Source organism: Larus michahellis, chromosome 4 (genome assembly GCF_964199755.1).
Source record: "Larus michahellis chromosome 4, bLarMic1.1, whole genome shotgun sequence".
NCBI lineage: Eukaryota > Metazoa > Chordata > Aves > Charadriiformes > Laridae > Larus > Larus michahellis.
In genome coordinates this window covers 80,725,893-80,745,142 of record NC_133899.1, presented here as the reverse complement: position 1 = coordinate 80,745,142, position 19,250 = coordinate 80,725,893, and the positions used below count along the sequence as shown (strand labels likewise).

The following is a 19,250-nucleotide window of genomic DNA, read 5'->3' as shown; positions in this document are numbered from 1 at the left end:
TTGCACCCAAAAGTCTCCTTGGCCACAGTGAGAAAAGGAATGGGCTCAAGGACCAAAAAGTACACTCAGAAATGAGTCGGTGCATGATGTTCTTCGGGGTCAGTATTTTTCAAGTGCTACTCTGTTCTTTCAGGGAAAAAAAAGATTCATTGAGTTAGATGGACCAAGTTCCTGTGGGTGCAGTATGTGCCATACAGTGGAAATTAGACCAGAGAATTAACGGGGTTTGTTGTGTTACAAAGCTGAAGGCATTTTTATCCTTATATGTGTGTACTCACAGAAAAAATACTGCACTAATGAAACACAACTTGGCGTTCCCAGTCATATTTATGCTTGCAAAGAATGAACGTAGCTCAGTAAGTTTGTCGCCAAGCAAGCTCAAGCTTAGCTATTGGGTTGGGTTTTTTTTGGTAGGGGAGAAGAGGAGGTGTTTATGGGGGTTTTCTCCCCAGTGGCTTCAAGTGATGTGTACAAGGTGTGCTGTAGGGTGGGTAGAGTTGCCAAACAAGTGAGTTTAATCACGGCTGTCTTGACATGGGTGAATGTGAGGACTGGGAATTGGGAGGGGATAGTTCCCATGAGATGATGTGCAGCATTTTCTCCCCTGAAATCTATCAAAAACTGTCTGTCTCCCCTCAAGGGCAACTAACCTGAACAAAAGTCCAAAAAAAGGCAACATGGGGGGACCTAAATAAAAGCTAATAGATGAGCTGAGCTAATATTAGTTTCCTGATATATAAAGCCAAATGGATTAATGGATCAGCTCATGCATTGCCTAAGGAAACAAAAAGAAAATCTTCAATACTTCTGTGCGTATTGAGGACATGAACAATAAAGGTCTTTAGAAAGTAAAAACCTAATTTGTGGGAATCAATTACTACTTCTTTTTTCTTGCACTTTTTTTATTTAAAGGAGGTTCACACAGAGGTAAAATTTGGGTAACACGCAAGCCAGAAGTCATGTGTCTCAGATGCTACAATGATGGTTGATCTCAGTTTGCATCAGTCTTGCCTAGGCTCTTTTTAGTGTTCCACCTTCAGCTAATGGAAATCAAGCCCATTATGGTAAATGTAGGAAGCAAGTACATTAATAGTGGGCACTGACATTAATTCAAATGGTAAACAATTCAGAACTGTTCCCAGTACATACTAGGTTATGTATCATCTTACCTGCTGCTTCAGAGGGCCGCTGCTTTCACAGGTTTTTTAAGTACAGAAGATTGTCTGCCACAGAGTTTTCTGCTTTGGTAAACAAAACTATTTGGAAATTCTGCTTTGCTCCCCATCAGTCCTATATACTTTTTTCTTTTTGGATTTGGTTGCAAACACTTTCACTCCAGAACTGCCACCATTGCAATGCCGATCTGTTCCTGACTTTAAAAAAAAAGGGGGCGGACGGGGCAAGTTTAGCCAAGGGGAGATGTGAGGAATAATCTAATGCAAAGGTAGAAAGAAAATTGAGCTTATTTATACAGTAACACGTGCGTTAGCGTAATGCCTCCCTTCCTCGGCTATACGCTCCCCCATTTTCTCTCTCACACACGTATATACACACACACTTTAACTGTGCTTTTGTGTTTTGTCAGAATTAATGAGAAAAGTTCCCTTGCCCTAGGGGTAATTAGTGTCCTTGGAGTTAAATAAGCTAATACTTAGACACCTCTGGCACAGGCAATTATGTTTGTGTATTGAATAATTGATTCAAAGAGGGGGGGAAGGGGCTGCTAATCAGATCTGAGCATAATGAATTGATTTAATTAACAGGGGAATCTGAGGGTCCCTGGGAAATGTGTGCATTTATTCAGCAGCAGGAGAGAGTGCAAAGCACATAAATTGAGAGAGCGAGCGAGCGAGAGAGGCAGGCGGCAAGTGCTTTTGCTTTCAGTGATAGGTTCACATCTTTCCTCCCTCCCACCCCCCTTCCTTTGAATATAATTTTAGATTTAGAGTGAAATCAAGAGAAAAGCACTTTAGAAGCCTGGAAAGCTCTTGCAGTAGCAACAGCAAAGGGGGGAGAGGTTGTGAGCTATCACACGCGATTACATTAGGACAATTTTTGACAGCGCAGGTTGGGAAAGGACGGAGCTGGGGAGCCAGCCCCCGATATTGTTCCTCCCTTACCTTTTTTCTCTCCCCTCCCCGCCACCTTCTTCTTTTTTAATACCTAAACTGGCACTCGAGCTGCAGCGGCGGGGCCGGGGGCGCGGCGGCCGGTGCATCAGCCCAGCTCCAGCTCTCCGGCGCCCGGCGCCGCCGTAGCTGGCCGCGGCCCCGCTCCAAACTCGCGTCCCGGGGCAGCGCCGGGGCGGCCGCGCCGCTGTCCCCCGCCGCCTGGGCAGCGCCCCGCTCCCCGGCCCGGCCCGGCCCGGCGCGGCGCCTCGCCTCCCCCGGAGCCGCTCGGCGGCGGCTGGAGGGGGAGCGCCCCAAGGAGCCGGAGCGGCGGCGGCCGCCCTCGGCGCCCGGGACAATGGTGCTGGACAAGGAGGACGGTAGGTGGGAGCGGGGACGCGGGGCCCCGCCGCCAACTCCCCCCGGGCGCCCCGGCCGCGGGAGGCGGCGGGCGGGGAGGGACGGGCGGAGGGAGGGAGGGAGGGAGGGAGCTGCCCCGGTCCGGGCCGCCGCTCGCTGCGCTGCTGCCCGGCCTGTCCCGCATCGCCCCGCCGGTGCCGCGGGTAGCGGAGCCCCCCACCCGCCGCCGCACAAAGGGCTCCCGGGGCGCGGCGAGCGAGCCCGGGACGGTGCCCCCTCATCGCCCCCGGGGCCGCTCCCCCCCGCGGGCTGCCGCCGCCCCGCCGCCGTTTTAAGGCCGGGCGCTGCGGGGTCCCTCCGTGCGGCGCGGCGCGGTGCGGCGGTGACGGCGCTGGGGACACCGGCGGCGGCTTGTCCCGGCCCCGGCGCGCTGCGGCCAGCGGGGAAGTGCCTGACGCCTGCAGCCCTGTCGCCGGGCCGGCCATCAGGTCTGGTGGCCTTAGCGTCTGTCAGCACCGGGCCAACTTCGGTGGCATCCGAGGCTGTGGCGTGCCGAAATGCCGCCCCGCGCTCCCATTGCAGTCGGTGCTGTCTTAAGTGATTGCGTAAATGGCCATAAAATGTCTCTCTGTCGGGCTGGTGGGGGGCTTTAACTCGGAAAAGTGGATACCAGGCTAAAGAGGCCAGTGGGAGATGCTGTCCCTTGCTGTTTTTTCCCCTGTTTCTCTACCTCTTTTCCCTGCTCTCTCCCCTTTTCTTTTGATCTGGAGTTTCTGCTTCAGAAAGGTGAGTGTCCTCCCGCCACGACACCGCGGAGTCAGATGGGGCACGAAGAGAAATCACGGGCTCGCTTGTGCGATCCGGCTGTGTGGGAGGGGGCCGAAGCGCTGACAACTAGAAGGTTAAATGCTCACTGCCCCAGAGAGGTGCGTGGGGAGGGAGCTTGCTGCAGACTCGTCACATGCCTCTGGGCCGAGAATCCCTCTCCCAGAGCCTTTTCTTCCTCCAATTTCTTGAAGCCCTCTGAAGTAAACTGATGTAGTGTTATTAATGGGGTCTATAAGGCTCCAGTCAAAAGCGCGTGTGTCGGAGAAGACGGAATGAACTTATCTAACTGGTCAGCGAAAGATAACAGTAGAAAGACTTTTCTCATCCCGCACCCCCTGTGCACAAATGTAAAAGGGTTAAGTAATGACAGAGGAATTAAGCGAGGGTAAATTCTTAGTGGTGTACGTATGTGGAACAAGGTTTGTGTTTCTCTCTGACCTCACCTTCGGGGGTGACGTGCATTGCGAGAGTCCCCTGAATTTTGCTCGACTGTCAGAGGAAAAGAGAGGAAAGGCTTTTAACGTCTCCATTAATACCCTTTGATAATAACAATAACCGGGTGATGTCTTAATCCCAGTGACTGTCTGTCAGAGGGTGCCTGCCAACCTGTATCCATTTCAATCTGATTGACGGGCTAACAGCAGGATTCTGCCTCCATCGCAGAAGCGGGAGGCACAGGTGAGCTGGGAGGAAAAACTGAGATCTGAAGAGGGTTTCCTAATAGGGGTATTTGGGTTCTTTCAAGTGTCGCAGACGTACTCATTAAACACAAGGAGCTCGGGGCCGGTGTGATGGTGATGTAAGGAAATGAAACTAGAACCGTTGATTATCCAGACAGTTCTCAACAGCCTCCTTCCAGGAGATCTCATGAGCGGCTGTATAAAAGGGAGTAATGGTGGCGATGGTACAGGTAAAGAGGAAATTAGTACAGGGTGCACTTAAAAGGGAGTAAAGTAGGAAACAAACCCCTGGTGAGAGGGATGTGGAGACCAGAGCAACAAACTGCGGGTAATGCCTGGGAATCTCCTGTGCTGTTGATGGAGTAGTTATGCTCCGGGAGAAATTATGCTCACTTTTAAAAGTGCAATGGAGAAATTGGGGACAGGAGGTGAGACTGAGAGAAGAAACTCTTTTTATGAAGACCTATTTTACCTTTGTACGTTTCCTTCTGCCTGATTCAAATGGGCTCCACTTGCCCGCTCATCTGTGAATGTTAAAAGGGGATGCTGGACCTGCATAGGTTGCAAATGGACTAAAATGGAAGCTTTTGCTAACTAAACCAATTCCTTTTGAAATCAAGCTTGAATAAGCTTGTTAATAAAAATGGGTGTTTTACTTCCATAAATGGCTCTTTTTTATGTATTTTTTTTCCCAGGGGCTGGTCTGATTTCTACCATCTAAAAATCCTGGCAATGTGGCTAATACTCAGTTTTCCCCTAGATTTTAAGAGGCTTTGCCATGCAGGGTTTTTTTGAGGGGATTTCTACTTTTGAGGTCTCTGTCAGCAGTGGGGGTATTCGTAGTTACTACTGCGTGGAGAAGGCAGGATTTCAGAAACGTCCCCCCCCCAGAAGTCCTGGTGTGGTGCAAGGAGGACAGTTGCTGCCTAGTAGGTAGACGTTGCAACGTGCTCCTTGCTTTTGCATCCCTGAAGGCTCCTTGGCAAGCTGGGCCATGGCCATGGCCTCAGAGGCAGCCACCCCGTCTTTCAGCCCCCAGGTCGGGGCTGTAACGGTGCCTTAGGGGCGCGTGGTAGCCCTACTGTGACACCAGTATCACCCGTGAAGTCTAATAACCGCTTTGCGGCTTTGTGAGGGAAAAGCTTCTTTGGCAAACACACTCTGTGGTGCCAAGAGAAGTCGTAGAGATGCAATAATACTTTTCTGTGGTCTTTACAGATATCACTGAGGATGAAGGGGCAGACTGAAAAAATAACAACAATAATAATGGTTTTGGCTTGATGTGTTGTGGCATCACGTCAAGTTATGTCAGGGAGGTAACATCATTTTGTGTGTTTGAAGTGTCATAATATAACTTGACTGATGCAACATGACTTGATATTAGAAAACACCATTTTACAGTGGAACTTCGGCAAATATCTTCCCAAAACAAATGGGAGTGAAAAAAAGTGAGAGAAGAGAGAGGGGGGGAGAAGAAGAGAAAGGCTGAGAGGGAAAAACTTCAAGGCTTGCGTTTTAGTCAGTTCCACTGCGTAAATCACTGCTGAGTTTGCTGTGGGCAAGTCAACCTACGCACTGTGCAGTGCATTTATAAATTTCAAGATAATGAGAGTTAAGATATTTCTCAAATACATAAATGTTTTGATTGCAAAGACCAGATTTCTGCTTAAAAAAAGTAAACTGACATCAGGTATCGTGATTAATTCCAACAGATTGTGTTAATTGTAGTTGACTTTAATTGCTGTACAAATGTGTTGGGGGTTAGAAAACTTTTTTTATTGTTGGTGTGTGAAATGAGTAAGCAGATAAAGTGTTTAAAAATACCCATTTGCAAAGGGAGTAATCCAGCCTCTGTGACACACTGAAGCAGTAAAGGAATAAAACGTACATTGATCCGGTACTGCGTATTTTTTTACAAGTGCGTTACGTCTGCTAGTTTGCTCTGCCACAGAAGTCAGCTGCGATAGACAGTGTCTGACTTCATTTTTATCAAAAATCTGCCTTTCTTGTAATTACCAAATAGTGTAAGCTTAAATATACCATATATTTGGGGGTGAGTTTGTCCTTTTTGAAGGCGATAGGGTTGAAAAAGCAAACAGAAAGATGGACCATTTTTGGAGTTCACTGTTTTCTAATGGAGGCAAATAGTATATTAGAAGTATTAAAATATCTCAAATCTAGAAAGCCCGTGTTCTTGTTAGTTTTTGCACTGATGCTTTTAACTTTGGGATAAAGTCCTCCTCCTTTTTAGCCTGTGATACTTCTTAAAATAAAATGATTATTTATGGTGGTTGCACTCGTATGCTAAAATACATATTCAATACTTGCAAACTAGTATCACTAGGAAACAGGAGTTGTTCAAAGTACTAGATTAAAACGGTTCAATGTAAAAGGATACATTTAACATCAAATATGCTCAAGAACTGTTAGGATTAAGTATTCTGAATGAAGGGGGAAGGAAAAGCCACTTCAGCTGGGGATAAGGAATCTAATTAAAAATCAGTATTAAGGATATATAACTTGAGCCCGCTATCATGCTTTTTAGAGTACTGTTGTATCAGTTGTAAAGGGGAGGAAGAAGTGTCACTAAAGGAGGAATGAAATGTTTTCTCGGATTAAAAAACGGAGTGAAATGGTGCTGTTGATCTTGGTAGCGGAGCATCTGATCCCGCGATCCTTACGAGCGCCATCGGAGACAACAGATGACTTGTCTGAATAAGGATTCTGAGTTGCAAGAGGAAGGATAAAAGACACGGGCCTAAAACTTGTCACTTTATATTTGGGCATTGATGACATCTCTGAAAAGTGGAGCAAACCTGTAAGGGTTTGTACCGCATTTGGTTTGTTAAATTCATTTTAATATCGACGTAGTGAAAATGGAGCTATATTCTCCAGAGTATTCCCTGAAACTAATACGTACATGTGAAAACAAACCCAAAATGTTTGTACAGAAAATTAGTATCAAGTTTTAGGTTGCAACAGATGTGTGAAATCCGCCTGCCAGTAGCAGGGCTGGTGGAACGCAGCCTGGGTCGTCCGTTCTGAGCTCCTGACCTGCCAGAAGCTACTGGCCGTTTCCAGACAAAACCCCCCGCGTTTACGGGGGAGCAAATCTGGAACAACAGCCCTGCTTTGGCCCCAGCGCGGTTATCAACGCGAGGAGAAGAGCGCTAGGGTAAGGTGCAGCCCGCGGAGCTCCGCCGCCGGGCTTCCCCCCGCCGCGCTGCGGCTCCGGCCCCGGCCCCGGCCCCGGCAAGGAGAAGCCGGAGCCGGGGCGGGCGGTACCGGCGGGGCCGGGGCTGGGCTGCAGGTGGTGCTGCTGAGCCGGGAAGGCTGCGGCTTGCCAGGAAACCCTGGCAAGCAGAACGAGAGGGGTCCCTGGGAAATATGTGCATTTATTCAATAGCAAGTGTGCGAAGCTCACAAATTGAGAGACGGAGGCAGCAGTAGTCAGGCTTAGGTGTTCTGCCCTCTCCGAATATAATTTTAGATTTAGATTCGGCTCAAATCCAAAGGGAAAACTCTTTATGAGGTTGAAAGCTGTGTAGTTGCAACAGCCGGGGTTATGAGCTATCAAATGCAATTACATTAAAATAGATTATACTGTGTAAATTGAGCCATTTAGAAGGTGAGAACCAAAGAAACGGCTCTGATCCCCCTTCTTTCTAAATTGCAGTTTTAGTTCTTTGCAATTCTGAGGCACAAAAGTAGGTGAGACTGCTTTTGTATCTGCAAAGTGCTTTATTTCTGAGTGTAATTCTAACTGAGTGCAATCTAGGTTAAAAGCTGGACAACTGGGTAATTAGAGCTCACTTGCTGCTAAAGGACGATCAGCTGTACCGTAGCTCATTTGTGCTCCCAGAGACTTGTTCTCTTCTCCCCTGAGCGGAGGCTGCTGGAAAAGAAGCATCTGTCCCCGGACTTTTCTTGATTGCGGAGATGATGGTGCTGGACAAGGAGGACGGTAGGTGGGCTGAGATTGTGTAAGCCTGTGCTTGGTGTCTTCTGTGTGCTGCTAACATAGAAATAAATAGTTTTGAAACAGATGCGCGCTGTGCATATCAGAGTGCTCTGCTTTCAGCTTCTGATATTTTCCTCTTGTGTTGGTAAAAGCATGCTTTCTCTTTATTTATTTTTTTTTTTATCTCTTCTCTGGCATGATTGAACCAGTCGAGAAGGGTTTGCCCCAGGCTCTGTTTGCTGAAGGACATAGCAGAAACAGCTTGATTTTGTTTTTTTTTTATATCTATTTAGATTTTTCTTTCTACAAGTTACTCTAATATACCCATTTTAGCCTGTTTATTTTAACAGCTTTTATTGTAAATCTAATTTTGAGATTTTCTTTCCTTTCCATTGCATGTCATTTGGGTCTCTTTAATGTGCGCCTTTAGTATCTATTTCTCACAGCTTTTCTTCATAGCTATAAACATAATGACAATAAGCTAATAAGCTGCTCTGGCAAAAAACCATTGGCTTATTCCAAGCATTTACTCCCTTCTCTAAATGGCAGAAGTGGAGGTTCATCTGGGAGGCGATTTAATGAATGAAGCTGAAGGAGAGCTTGACTTACTTTAAGACTTCACATATACTTATTTTTTTAAAGCTGACTGGTCCTTACCAAGGATGACTAAGGGGTACAAATTGATGTAAAGAATAATAGAGTGTGTTAGTTAGTAGTTTGTAGTTAGTAGCCTTCTTTTGCACATTGCCTACCAGGGCATGCAACTTAACTGCCCAGTCACTAGTAGTTTGTAGGACGAATGTGGTAAGTCTAATCACAACTTTTTAATGAAGTTTGTCTAAGGCTGCTTTTTGGCTTAGGTCTTCCCTGATAGCTTGTATGCTGAAAGCAAAGATTAAAACTGAGGCAGAGCAGAACACTCCATAGCCATCCAGATGGACTTCCATCGATGGTGCTGCCTCTTGCCAAAGACCTCCACCTTGGCGGCATTTTGTGTATTGAAAGTGGGAACTGCATCTTAACTTTTAATGCACGTTTGTAGCTATTATCTCATTGTTTCATTTCACCTCTATAAATTGATGAAGTGTGCCGGGTAATGGGTGTGTTGCTGGATTCTCTGATCTTTTAAAATTTTTTTTTCAGAAACCTGTTTAAGTGTTTTTTAAAAAAAAATCATAGGCAGCTGTCATTTGGAAGTAGAAGAAATTACTGAATATTTGCAAGACCGTAGGCAGGACACAGCTTTTCACAAGGAGCCAAAGAGCTTGGAGAATTTGGAAGTTGAGCATTTCGGCAGTAGCATTGATTTTACTTGAATATATGTATTGCTTTTTAAAATATTTATGAGAAAAATAACTTGTAGTACAAAGTCACTTGCTTTCCTGGGTCAGATTGGTGCTAATCATGTATTGTGAATAGTACTGAAAGCTGCCCAATGCTAATAAGTTGGAGCGATATGATTTTTGTTCCCCGACCCATATCTGTCTTCTGGTATTCTAAAACGGAATGAATACTGTGCTGGAGAATAATTAGGAAAGAAGGCTTGACTACTGAAAATAATGGATGGATGCTCACTTTAAACCAAGGTCTTCTACTGAAGTTTTTCTTCGCTCTCTCCCCTCCTTGGCTCCCAAAAACCGGTGAGGGGGAAATACAACCCAGTAGGTTACATCTACCATTTTGAGGTCTTTATCTCATTATCAGTTTGATTTCTAAAATTATCAATCGGGTGTATTCTTGTGTGTAGAATTTGAACCTGGTTGCTGGGATGGGATGTGTGGGTTTGTTTCATTCTGGTGTGAAGCACTTGGGAAGATGAAAAAATATGAATGGGCTTTTCACAAAGATTTTACACCTTTAAAACATGAGACCAAGCAGAAATGCATCATTATCAGTGCCTTCTCGTATGCAGATTTGATCAAATTTTGACTAAGAGTTGACCAACATGGGGTCAGTGCTTGTGTATAAGTTGTCTTGCCCCTCTGAATTTATTCTGTGCTAATTAAGTTGGCATCCTAAAACTGTGAAATAATCTTATTCAGGAAAAAAAATAAAATAAATGCTGGGCTTTATTTCTGTTGAGATCTCGTAAGTTTCTTTGTTAACACAGTAAAACTTTTAAAAAAAGAAGTAGACGTGAAGCATCTGTTACACATCTTCCAGATCAGCTTTGCAGTTGACTGGACTGTGGATAAAAGACACACTAAGTGGTTGAGTATTGCTTATGCTGGGAAAACAAATGAAGCTAACAGGGTTTCAAAGGCTTTGAAGCAGTGTGGCTCTCAGAGGTGTTCAGTTGTTTTCTTTGGCAATATAAGTTGAAGCAAGCTAGTTTACTTTATTAGAGGCATACGGCTACTCTTCTAACCTTCCTGTGACGAAGATGAATTTGGCTGAGTGACCTTATTTCTTTCTGGACCACACGTGTTGTGCTGAGTTTGGGGTTTTTTGGGTTTTTTTCCCCCCCTCTTTAGGACTCATCTCATTTAAAGGATGGCAGCATTTTCCATATTTTGTTAAATCTTCCTTTTCAATTTGTGTTTCCCTATAGAACTATGTTCTGCTATGATGGAGCAATGCAAATCAAGTAGAATAGCCCAAATTAATTCTTCACATTGGTGGCAGTATGATTGCCTGCATGGAATCAATAATGCATCATGGAGGGATCAAATTTTGGAGTATAATGTATGAATAATGCTTGACACAAAACAAAAATTCAGTCATCATAATAGCAATTAGGAAAAAGCTGCAGCTTATCCCAGCTGTAATCTCTGCTAACAATGAAGCACAGCCTGGTAATCAGCATGTATGGTATGAAATGCACTAATAGAAATCACGGCTCTTTGTTATGTGTGCGGGGGGTGAAAGTTTCCTTTTAGCTAACTTGTACTGTGTTAGCTAGACGTGGTATCCTTCAGCCAAATTACTGAGTGTGCGCGCGCTTCTAAAAACACTGATCAGCTGCGTGTGTTCGTCCCGATGCTTGCATAGACAGTAGCACCCCAAATCACGGATCCTTTGTGTTTTCAAGCAGAACTCTAATTAAATAGATGGCCAGAGCAGGCCAAGTAAATAATATATCAGAGGGCTCCGTTAAACATGTAGCGGTACACAAACCTTGGTTTTTATTTCAAAAAAAATTCCATAGCTCCTTTAAAAATGAAAAGAAAAACATGGCTACTCAGTGGTTGTGTGCATTGGGGTTGGAGAATGGGTCTTAGGTTGATGGGAGGTATTTAGGGCAATGAATATTAGGTAATTTGAAACTGGATTAGTAGCAGCAGTTGGGTTCCCTGTTGTGTAAGAGCCCATCTTACCCTGCACAGAAGGAAAGAAAAGCAGCATTTGGAATTAGAAAAGCAGTGAAATTGATTGTATAATGGCAGTTACAAGAATGGTGCCACAGCGCCCTAGCCAGGACAGCAGAGCTGTGGGTTGGTGTCACAAATGAGTATGCCAGCTGCCGTACAGAGGTACCTATAGATAGGTAGATGGATATCGAGAGAAATCTACCTCCAGCAAGATAGGTCCTGGCAATCTGCTTCTGTTGATAAAAATCATTACACGTGCAAAAAGAAGGCACGTACAGGTTGTACACAAACCCAATACAAATAGTGCCATATAGGAAGAAGAGCTCTTCTATGTGGTGCTGGTATCTTTTGTTTTCTTTTTAACATACCTTTCTCAAATATACCTATTGAGGAATCATGCAAAGAGAGAGAGGAGGGGAGATGGCAGGGTGGCTTTTTCCTCACATGACACGGAACTTAATTTTTCTGTTGCCTAATATCCCTGAAGCTGCCTTTCTCTCTCTCTTTTTTTTTTTTTTTTTTTTTCCTTCTCTTTATCTCCTGTGCCCCTCTGCCTTGGACCTTCTCTGTGGTGCATCGTTGGCTGGCTTCCCGTGTATAAAGAACCACTACACATCTTCCCAGACATCAGCTTATTCAAAGAATGTTTGAGTTGGTCTCCAAAGACCCTGTATTTACCTTTTTAGCTGGGTTACCTGTTGGGTTTTTGAGGGCTTGATCTTGACACGTGTGGTCTTGGTGTAATTTCAGAGGTTTGGTCTGGCTTCAGTTCACGACACGGTGTCCTTTTGTGACTCAAAAGTACAGCAGTGGATTAATATATTCATGAAGTGGAGACAGAAGGTTGTAAAAGCAGGAATCTGAATAAGGCCAGAACACACTTGGCAGCAGAATAAACCATGAGACTCAGTTTGGACAGAAAGGACCAAAAAAAATTAAAAAAATTGGATTGTTTCTCCAAAGCTGACCAAGCATGGAGCTAAAGGTAGTCTTCCTAGAGGTGTCCCCTGCCCCTGGAAATGGCAAATACAGAGCCATGAGAGAACTATGAGATAGTAAAGTAATTGGCTAAACCTTTTCAAGAAATGGAAGGTACTGTAGTTGAAGCACTGGTAACCTAGATCTCTATTTAATGAAAACGTATCCTATGGCAAGAGGAGGGGTGAAAGAAGTTAGCAGGCCTAATAGGAGCAAACTACTTTGCATAGGTGTATTCCTGCCAGGCAATCAAATAGTTCTTAGTGTTTGCTCAGACGAGATAGCTGAAGGGTCTGGGTAGGCATCTGTATAGGATGTCATCGTTCTTCATTCCTAGACGCCAACGACACGTGATAGTTGTCTGCTTGACATAGCAAGTGTTAAAACAGCGTAGGAACATTTTTCAGCTTGGGCAATAGGGCAAAAGAAGCAGCTGGTTCTTGGAAATTAGTTTGCTCTAATTTTGGTTTAATACAGTAGAAAGTATGCTTGATACCCTAGCAGCGGAACGTAATTTGTCTTCTTTGGAGTTAGTGTTAAATTTTATTATCGTTAATAGATACAATGTGAACATGTCAGCCTGTTTGTCATAGCCTTTCCGAAAATGCTCTCTTATGGTAGAATCTTCGGAAAAATTCCTTTTAAGAGCAGTGCATTATTAATAAAGTAATCCATTAGGTCTGGTGATAAAGGGTCACAGCAGAGTCTGAAATACGTTTCTTAAATGGTTAAGAAATTTATCATGGTTGGAGGATTAATTGATTTCATTTGGAGGCTTTCTTAAGGTTTTCAGGCTTTGTGTTTAGAGACGGTTTTACTCTCTTTGCAAATGTGCTTGCTGTTCAAAGTTTGGCTTCGCTGTCATTAGCATGAACTATTACATTTCTGCTAAAGGCAAACTGTTCTTTTAGCATTATGACTGATTGCATCTGTGAGGAGTCTTACTTAAGTAAAGAATATGAAAGTTTATGGCAAATAAGGTATTTTACTTGAAATCAATTCAAAATCAGAATAATGGTACCAAGCATTAAGTGTTGCGGTGTAAGAATAAAAAAGGCACTGCAGATGCTGCTAAATGCTGAACTATAAAACTGTAATGGGTCTATATCTTTTTAAAATTGGACAGAACTGTCATCATTTAGAATACATAGACATTGTTTTAAACCGTATAGAAATCACTGCCCCCAACTTCAATAACGTGCGTAACTGTTGCCAGGGAATGATTTATTCAGTGAATGTAGCTCCTATTCACTGAAGACTTGGGGGTGGAGGGAAGGGCGGTTTAAAATGAAAGTTGTTCCCTATTAGATTAACATAATTAAACCTATAGATGGTCTGAGAACAATTCACCGCAGCTACTGTTTTTTAATTCTCAGTATGTAAGTGTGTGTGTGTGTGTGTGTCTTTTCTCTGTCCTCCAACAGGATGACTTCCGAGCCCAAGTTTGCAAGCGCGATGTTGGGTGCTATCTGTGCAAACAGATGCTCGACTCTCCTTTCCAGTGAATGTTCTTGCAAACTAGTTTCTTCATACATTGCACATCAAAGCAGATAATGGATGCTGTTGTCCAAATTTGGAGGGTTTTTTAATTTCATTGAACATTTCTGAATTCTTTACGCCAGTGTTCAGAGTTCCTCGCATGCTAATCAAACTCTGAAAGGGTGATTTGGGCAGTGAGGGTAATATTTGCCTTCTTTTTAAACTATTGATTTCAACAGTTCTAGTTTTTCTTAAAGAAAAAGTGGATGATTGTTGCATATTCATGACTGAACTGCAGAGAACTTGGACCAGAATTAAACAATTAACCCTCTCGCCAATGTAAACATCCATTTGAGTGGAAGCCAGGGATGTTCCTACTTGGTTTATTATGGATCTGAGATATAGAAATGTATTCCCGAGGACTGTGTTTCTAATAAATAAAAAGGCATAATGAGAATGTAACTGGGAAGGAAGACAAAAGCAGCCATGCTTTAAATTGTTAATGATGGTGCCAGTGGCTGCAGCTTTACCACAGCTGTTTAAATTGATCAGCTAGTGAAAATGTTTTGTTTTGGCATTTCCCCTGCATGTGCAACTCTTTCGAAGGGACTTCTGGAAGCTTTTCAAAGGGGAATCATGATCTTTTTTTAAACCAGGCTTAGAACACCAGAGTTTCCAGCATTTGGAATCCAATGTTTGAGGATGCAGTTCAGTTTTTCTTTTGTAAAGTTTTTGGCTGATGAGCCGTTGCTTCCCCTAAATTTCCTTTACCCCCCCTTTTTTTTTTTTTCTTCCTTCCTCCTCCAAAAATATTGCAAATTACTCGCTACCCCTAAGAGATGAGGCAAGAGCACACTTTCTAGCTGTCCTTTTTTCCCATCTCCTCTGTTTTCCTGGTGCTACTGAGTTTGATCAGAAGAGCAGAGAGGTGCTATGTCGATTTGCTATGCATCTTTTGGTCAAGCATCCAGTGTGAAATTGTTCTGTAAAATGTACTTTTTCAGAGGGAACTTACTACTAATTTGTTTCCTGGTTGGCTCTACCTTGCAGCTGATGTGGGTTAACCAATACCTCTTTAATGCTTGTATCGTTTCCTTCTGTTCCAGAGAGATGGGTATACATTTCAAAAGGATGCAATCCCTTGGCGTCGAGTAGGTAGGGGGGAAGCTCGCACTTTCTGTATATTGATAAGTGACGTGGTAGAGATCTACAGGTGGAGGACTGGCTTGAGTGGTGAGCCTTGGTGTGTTTTGCAGAACGCCTCCTGCCTTGGGTTCCCACCTGAAAGAGCTCCTAGCAGACCTACCTGGGACCTTGTGTGAAGCCTCTTCCTGGCACTCTTGATGGCAGGTGACTCGTGGATAGGCCGTGCCTTAGATAATGTTGAGCAACCTGGTTTGTGCCTAATGTACTTGCAGTGGGGGTGGGTATTGAACGTTATTCAGAATCCATTATATATTTATCTTTATACTCCTTTGTGGAAAATGATTTCTGTAAGTACCCTGTTATGGTTATGAAAGCCCGAACCAAGCATCAGTCTCAAACCCTTTGACCTGTCTGCACAGAATGGAGATCTGCTTTGAAAAGGACTCCTTTATATCTGTTTTTACTCCATGCCCCTCCATTCATTTGCCTATACAAAGCAATAAAGGGTAAAACTAAAGTAACATAAATTGGTCTGTCTTCCTGAATCCATGTCTCGCTAATGTACCCAGATTAACTCAACTGTAAATTGTCTCCTTTGGATGTCGTGTCTTGCTAAAAGTTTCCTATATGATTCATGATTTGGATTGCTTTTAACAGCTATTGGCTAAGCAATATGGTAAATGTACAAGGTGATGCAATTGGCATTAGTGAGAGGATGCACAGGAGCATGTAATGCAGTCAATACTACATTAACTACTGATGCCCAATTACAGAAACTGGAAGAGTGGCTTTTAGGAGCATTAGGACTTGCAGAAGAGCTGAGATCACCTGCCGCTCCTTGCCTAAAAGCTTCACCCTTTATGCGCTGGGATCAAAGCAAACATTTAGTTGCTATTTTGTCATGTATAACAACGAAGGTATTTTTTCCCCCCCTTTTTTTTTTTTCAAAAAGTGTCACACCGATGCTTTTAGCACATGTAAAATCCTATCTCCATATTTCAAGAATCTCCTTCCATCTCCTGGGGCAAGACTTTATTTGAATAAAAACTCTTTAACCACCCCTGAATTTACTCTTTCGCTGAAGCTTACTACTTTAGCCATTTTTTCTTTTAAAGAAATACTAAGTGCAATTTAGAGTGTCCTATTTCAGCATGTCAGACAAGGCTCCCCTTCGCTCCCCCCAGCTCCTTCCCTTTTCTAATCTGTATATGATTGTTTGTGACCTCAGCTGGCTTGAAGTCTCTAGAAAGAGTGTTTTAAAATACAACCAGATACCGCATAAAACAGGATATTTGAGTGTGTGACCTCTCTGCAGGCCATGTTCAGATTAAGCACACATTGTTTCCACCATTGTTTTTAAAACCCATTTGCAGTAGATGGCAAAGGACCACATTACACTCAAAGACAGTGCATACTTCTTGATTGTGCTGAGTGTGATCACAGCTTCTAAATCTATTCTGAAAATAATGAGCAATGTCACCGCTGCATGGCAAAACTAGCAACCCACAAAGTTCCTCTGGACTTGGAGCGAGATGGGGAATTAAGCAGCTCTAAGAAAATTGAAATATTTTAATATAAAAGACAGCTGGCAGGTGGCTTATTGCTCTTGTTGCAGCATTTGTCTTTACTTCCAGCTATGATACTTGGTGTATCGCTGGTGCTTTTAATCCTGAAAGCATTTTGCCAGTATTAAGGAATTTGGGCACCCCAAGTTAGCATTCCCTTGAACTAAGGCCTGGGTATCTGGCGGGATGTGCCAGACCCCCCGTGAGGCTTGGGTGGGCTTCTGTGCAAGTTGTCCCAGACTTGTTCAGCTCTGCCTTCTCTCTGCAGCGCCCTTGCGGCCCTGCCCTGCCCAGCCCAGCAAAAGAGGAAGGTGGGATCTGCAAGGCCGTCTCCTGTTGTGGCACAGTTCTGGGGCTGGGTCCCACCTTGCCTGCTCCCCCATGCTGGGTTTGGAGGTCAGAGCTCCACAGAGGAAGGGAGAAATAACTTCTGGATCTCCTGGGAAGCATGGAGTGATATTGCAACACTTGCTTTCCTTGACTGTTGTTGGGGCAGCTGTGGTGATCCCCTCTCAATAGGCAATTTTGTTTTATTTTTTTGTGTCCCCGAGGTTCAGTCCAAGTAATTGCAAAATATTGAGGAAAACCCTTCACTAGCCCATCTTCCTGCCATAATTATGAACATCGGTCGCTTTCCCCTCCAATGCCTGCCATGATTATAAGTGTCGGCTGCGTTCCGCACTGATGTTTTTATGCGGGTGACAGAGAAATGGGGTAAGACTGGTCTGTAAAACGTCCTGACAGTCTACAGGCCCTTCCTTAGCGACCCTTTTTTGGTAGACGGTGCCTTAACTTCTTAGCCAGCTGTTGCGTTGGTTCTCCATGCGATTGCTGCGAGGTCCCATGGAGCTCTGCCCCATATCTCCTGACTGTCCGGCATTCGGCTGGCCCCGGGGTGTTTGCTGTGGCCTGAGGAAGGAGGGACTGGAGGGGCAGGGGCAGAGGAGGAGCGCTGTTATTTCTAAGAGGACCGTTGCTTGCAGTTCCTGATAGATGCTCTTTTGAACGTCCGGAGGGGAGGGAGCCAGAAGGTAACCTGCTGGTTTTCTCCTCGCACTAATGCGTTTAAAAGGTGGCACCGGCAGTGGAGGCGTGGGGGAACTTGACTGAGCTCTGCCTTCAGCGCGGCTTGGATGCAGACAAGTATCCTGTGCTTGATGCACTTTCCAAGCTGTACAAACAATGCTTTAAATGTCTGAAGTACCCAGCAGGGCAAGTCAAAATGTCCTTGAGCAACTTTGTATTTAGACAGTGTTTTCTCTTTTCCTTTGATCAGGAGGGAACAGATGTGTCTCTTCTTATGTGTGTGTTTCCACACACCCCCTGATGCACACGCATTCCCTGTCCTTGTGCAGGGGCTGCGGTATTTAGGGTAGGCTGCTATTCCTCTTTGTTCTTTCTTATTACTGTTTTTTTTTTTTTTTTTCCAGGGAATCTAAGTAGGAATTTAGAGAGGTTAGACTAAACAAGGTTTTAACTTACTCTCGCTCATTCCCTTATCTCTCTTTAATTTGGGTAGAGTAAAAAAAAAAAAAAAAAAAAAAAGGCTCCCTTTAAAAAAATGTATGCATATGTATAATCAATTCATTGACTAGTCTTTTTGGGGTTTTTTAAGCATTCAGTCTAAGTGGGCTGCTCAGTGAAATTTGTACATTCATAAAATAGCTGATTGAAAAGCAATATTTCAGATAAATACAAGCCAGCGATCTATCAGCAGTTGTAATAAAAGCTGGGCTTCAGGCTGTGATTTTATTTTGAAATAATAAGAATTGCTTTATTCTTTTTACTTGAGTTACCATGGTAATTCTGTCGTGTAGCAGTGTTATATTGATTTAGAAAGTGGACAGTAATATTTCTTTTGTGTTATTCTGTTTCTAGGGGTTGATTTCTAATTTCCACTTGGAGATTACTTTTATAAATTTCTTAAGTCCTTCCACTTTTTTCTCTAGCAGTGTAATTTTCCTCTCACACATTGCTATTTTCTGAGCTTATTGGTTTGCTCTTATTTTAAATTAAACTTGCTGGTTTCAAATATTGAAATGACATCTTTGTCTGTGTCTATACTTTGGTTTAGCAAAATATTACAGTCTGCTGTTTTATGCTTAATAATTTAAGGGAAGCTTTATGTCTGCCATCAGTGGTTGTTGGTAACTTATGACTAAACCAACACAGAGCTTAAACCTCTGACATTTTAATACTGTGTAATGGTGCTTCCACCCTGCACACCATTTCTTTTTTTTAATCCGCCTTGTGTTTATGTATGCTAAAGAGAATGACAATTAAATTCGGAAGAGATCAGGAGGAGGGTTTGGGTGGAGCTGGCTCTTGGCCACTTTAGGTCTCTGTGGCACTTGAGAGAACCACTGGTTTTGTCCATCGCGCAGGTACCCTCCCTGGTTACCCATCTTCCTCATGCAGTTAAGAAGCTTCAAGTTTTCGGAAAGGAAAACTTTTGATTCACGGAAGCGTGTGTACGTACCCGATGGCTGACAAAAAATAACAAACTGCTTTAGCTCTGTACAGGATTGTTATACCTTAGCTACGGAGCACTGCTCTTAGATTGCAGCTGCTTTAAGAAATGACAGCCTAAACAGGATGCGACTGTTCCTTGTGGCATCTCTCTCTTTTTTTGTGAATGAGAAATAATGCCTCTATTCTGAACCTGGAAGATGAGGGGAAATGAACCTCAGGCATCACTGTTTTCAGAAGCAGTAGTTTAGCTCCTGAAACCAAAGCCATGAATTGCGCTTTCAAACAGAAGTTCAGCTTACCTTTTAGTATAGAGGGTGGGAAAGCTACTTTGTGAGCACTAAGTACAAATTTCCTCATCTCAC

The 19,250-nt window shown here is 43.8% G+C and overlaps 1 protein-coding gene across 2 annotated transcripts in view; it reads left to right on the top strand.

Annotated features, from left to right (window-relative positions):
- The first annotated feature begins 1,822 nt into the window (after positions 1–1,822).
- LMO1 (LIM domain only 1) overlaps positions 1,823–19,250 on the top strand; it is a 63,235-nt gene continuing 45,807 nt past the window's right edge. Inside the window, exon 1 of one of the 2 annotated variants that reach the window (XM_074585901.1) lies at positions 1,823–2,488. In XM_074585901.1, the coding sequence (XP_074442002.1) occupies positions 2,467–2,488 (22 nt within the window). In that variant the 5' untranslated portion in view covers positions 1,823–2,466. Of the gene's footprint in view, positions 2,489–7,133; positions 7,941–19,250 lie in introns of those variants that run through there. The other variant, XM_074585900.1, reaches the window with a different exon arrangement.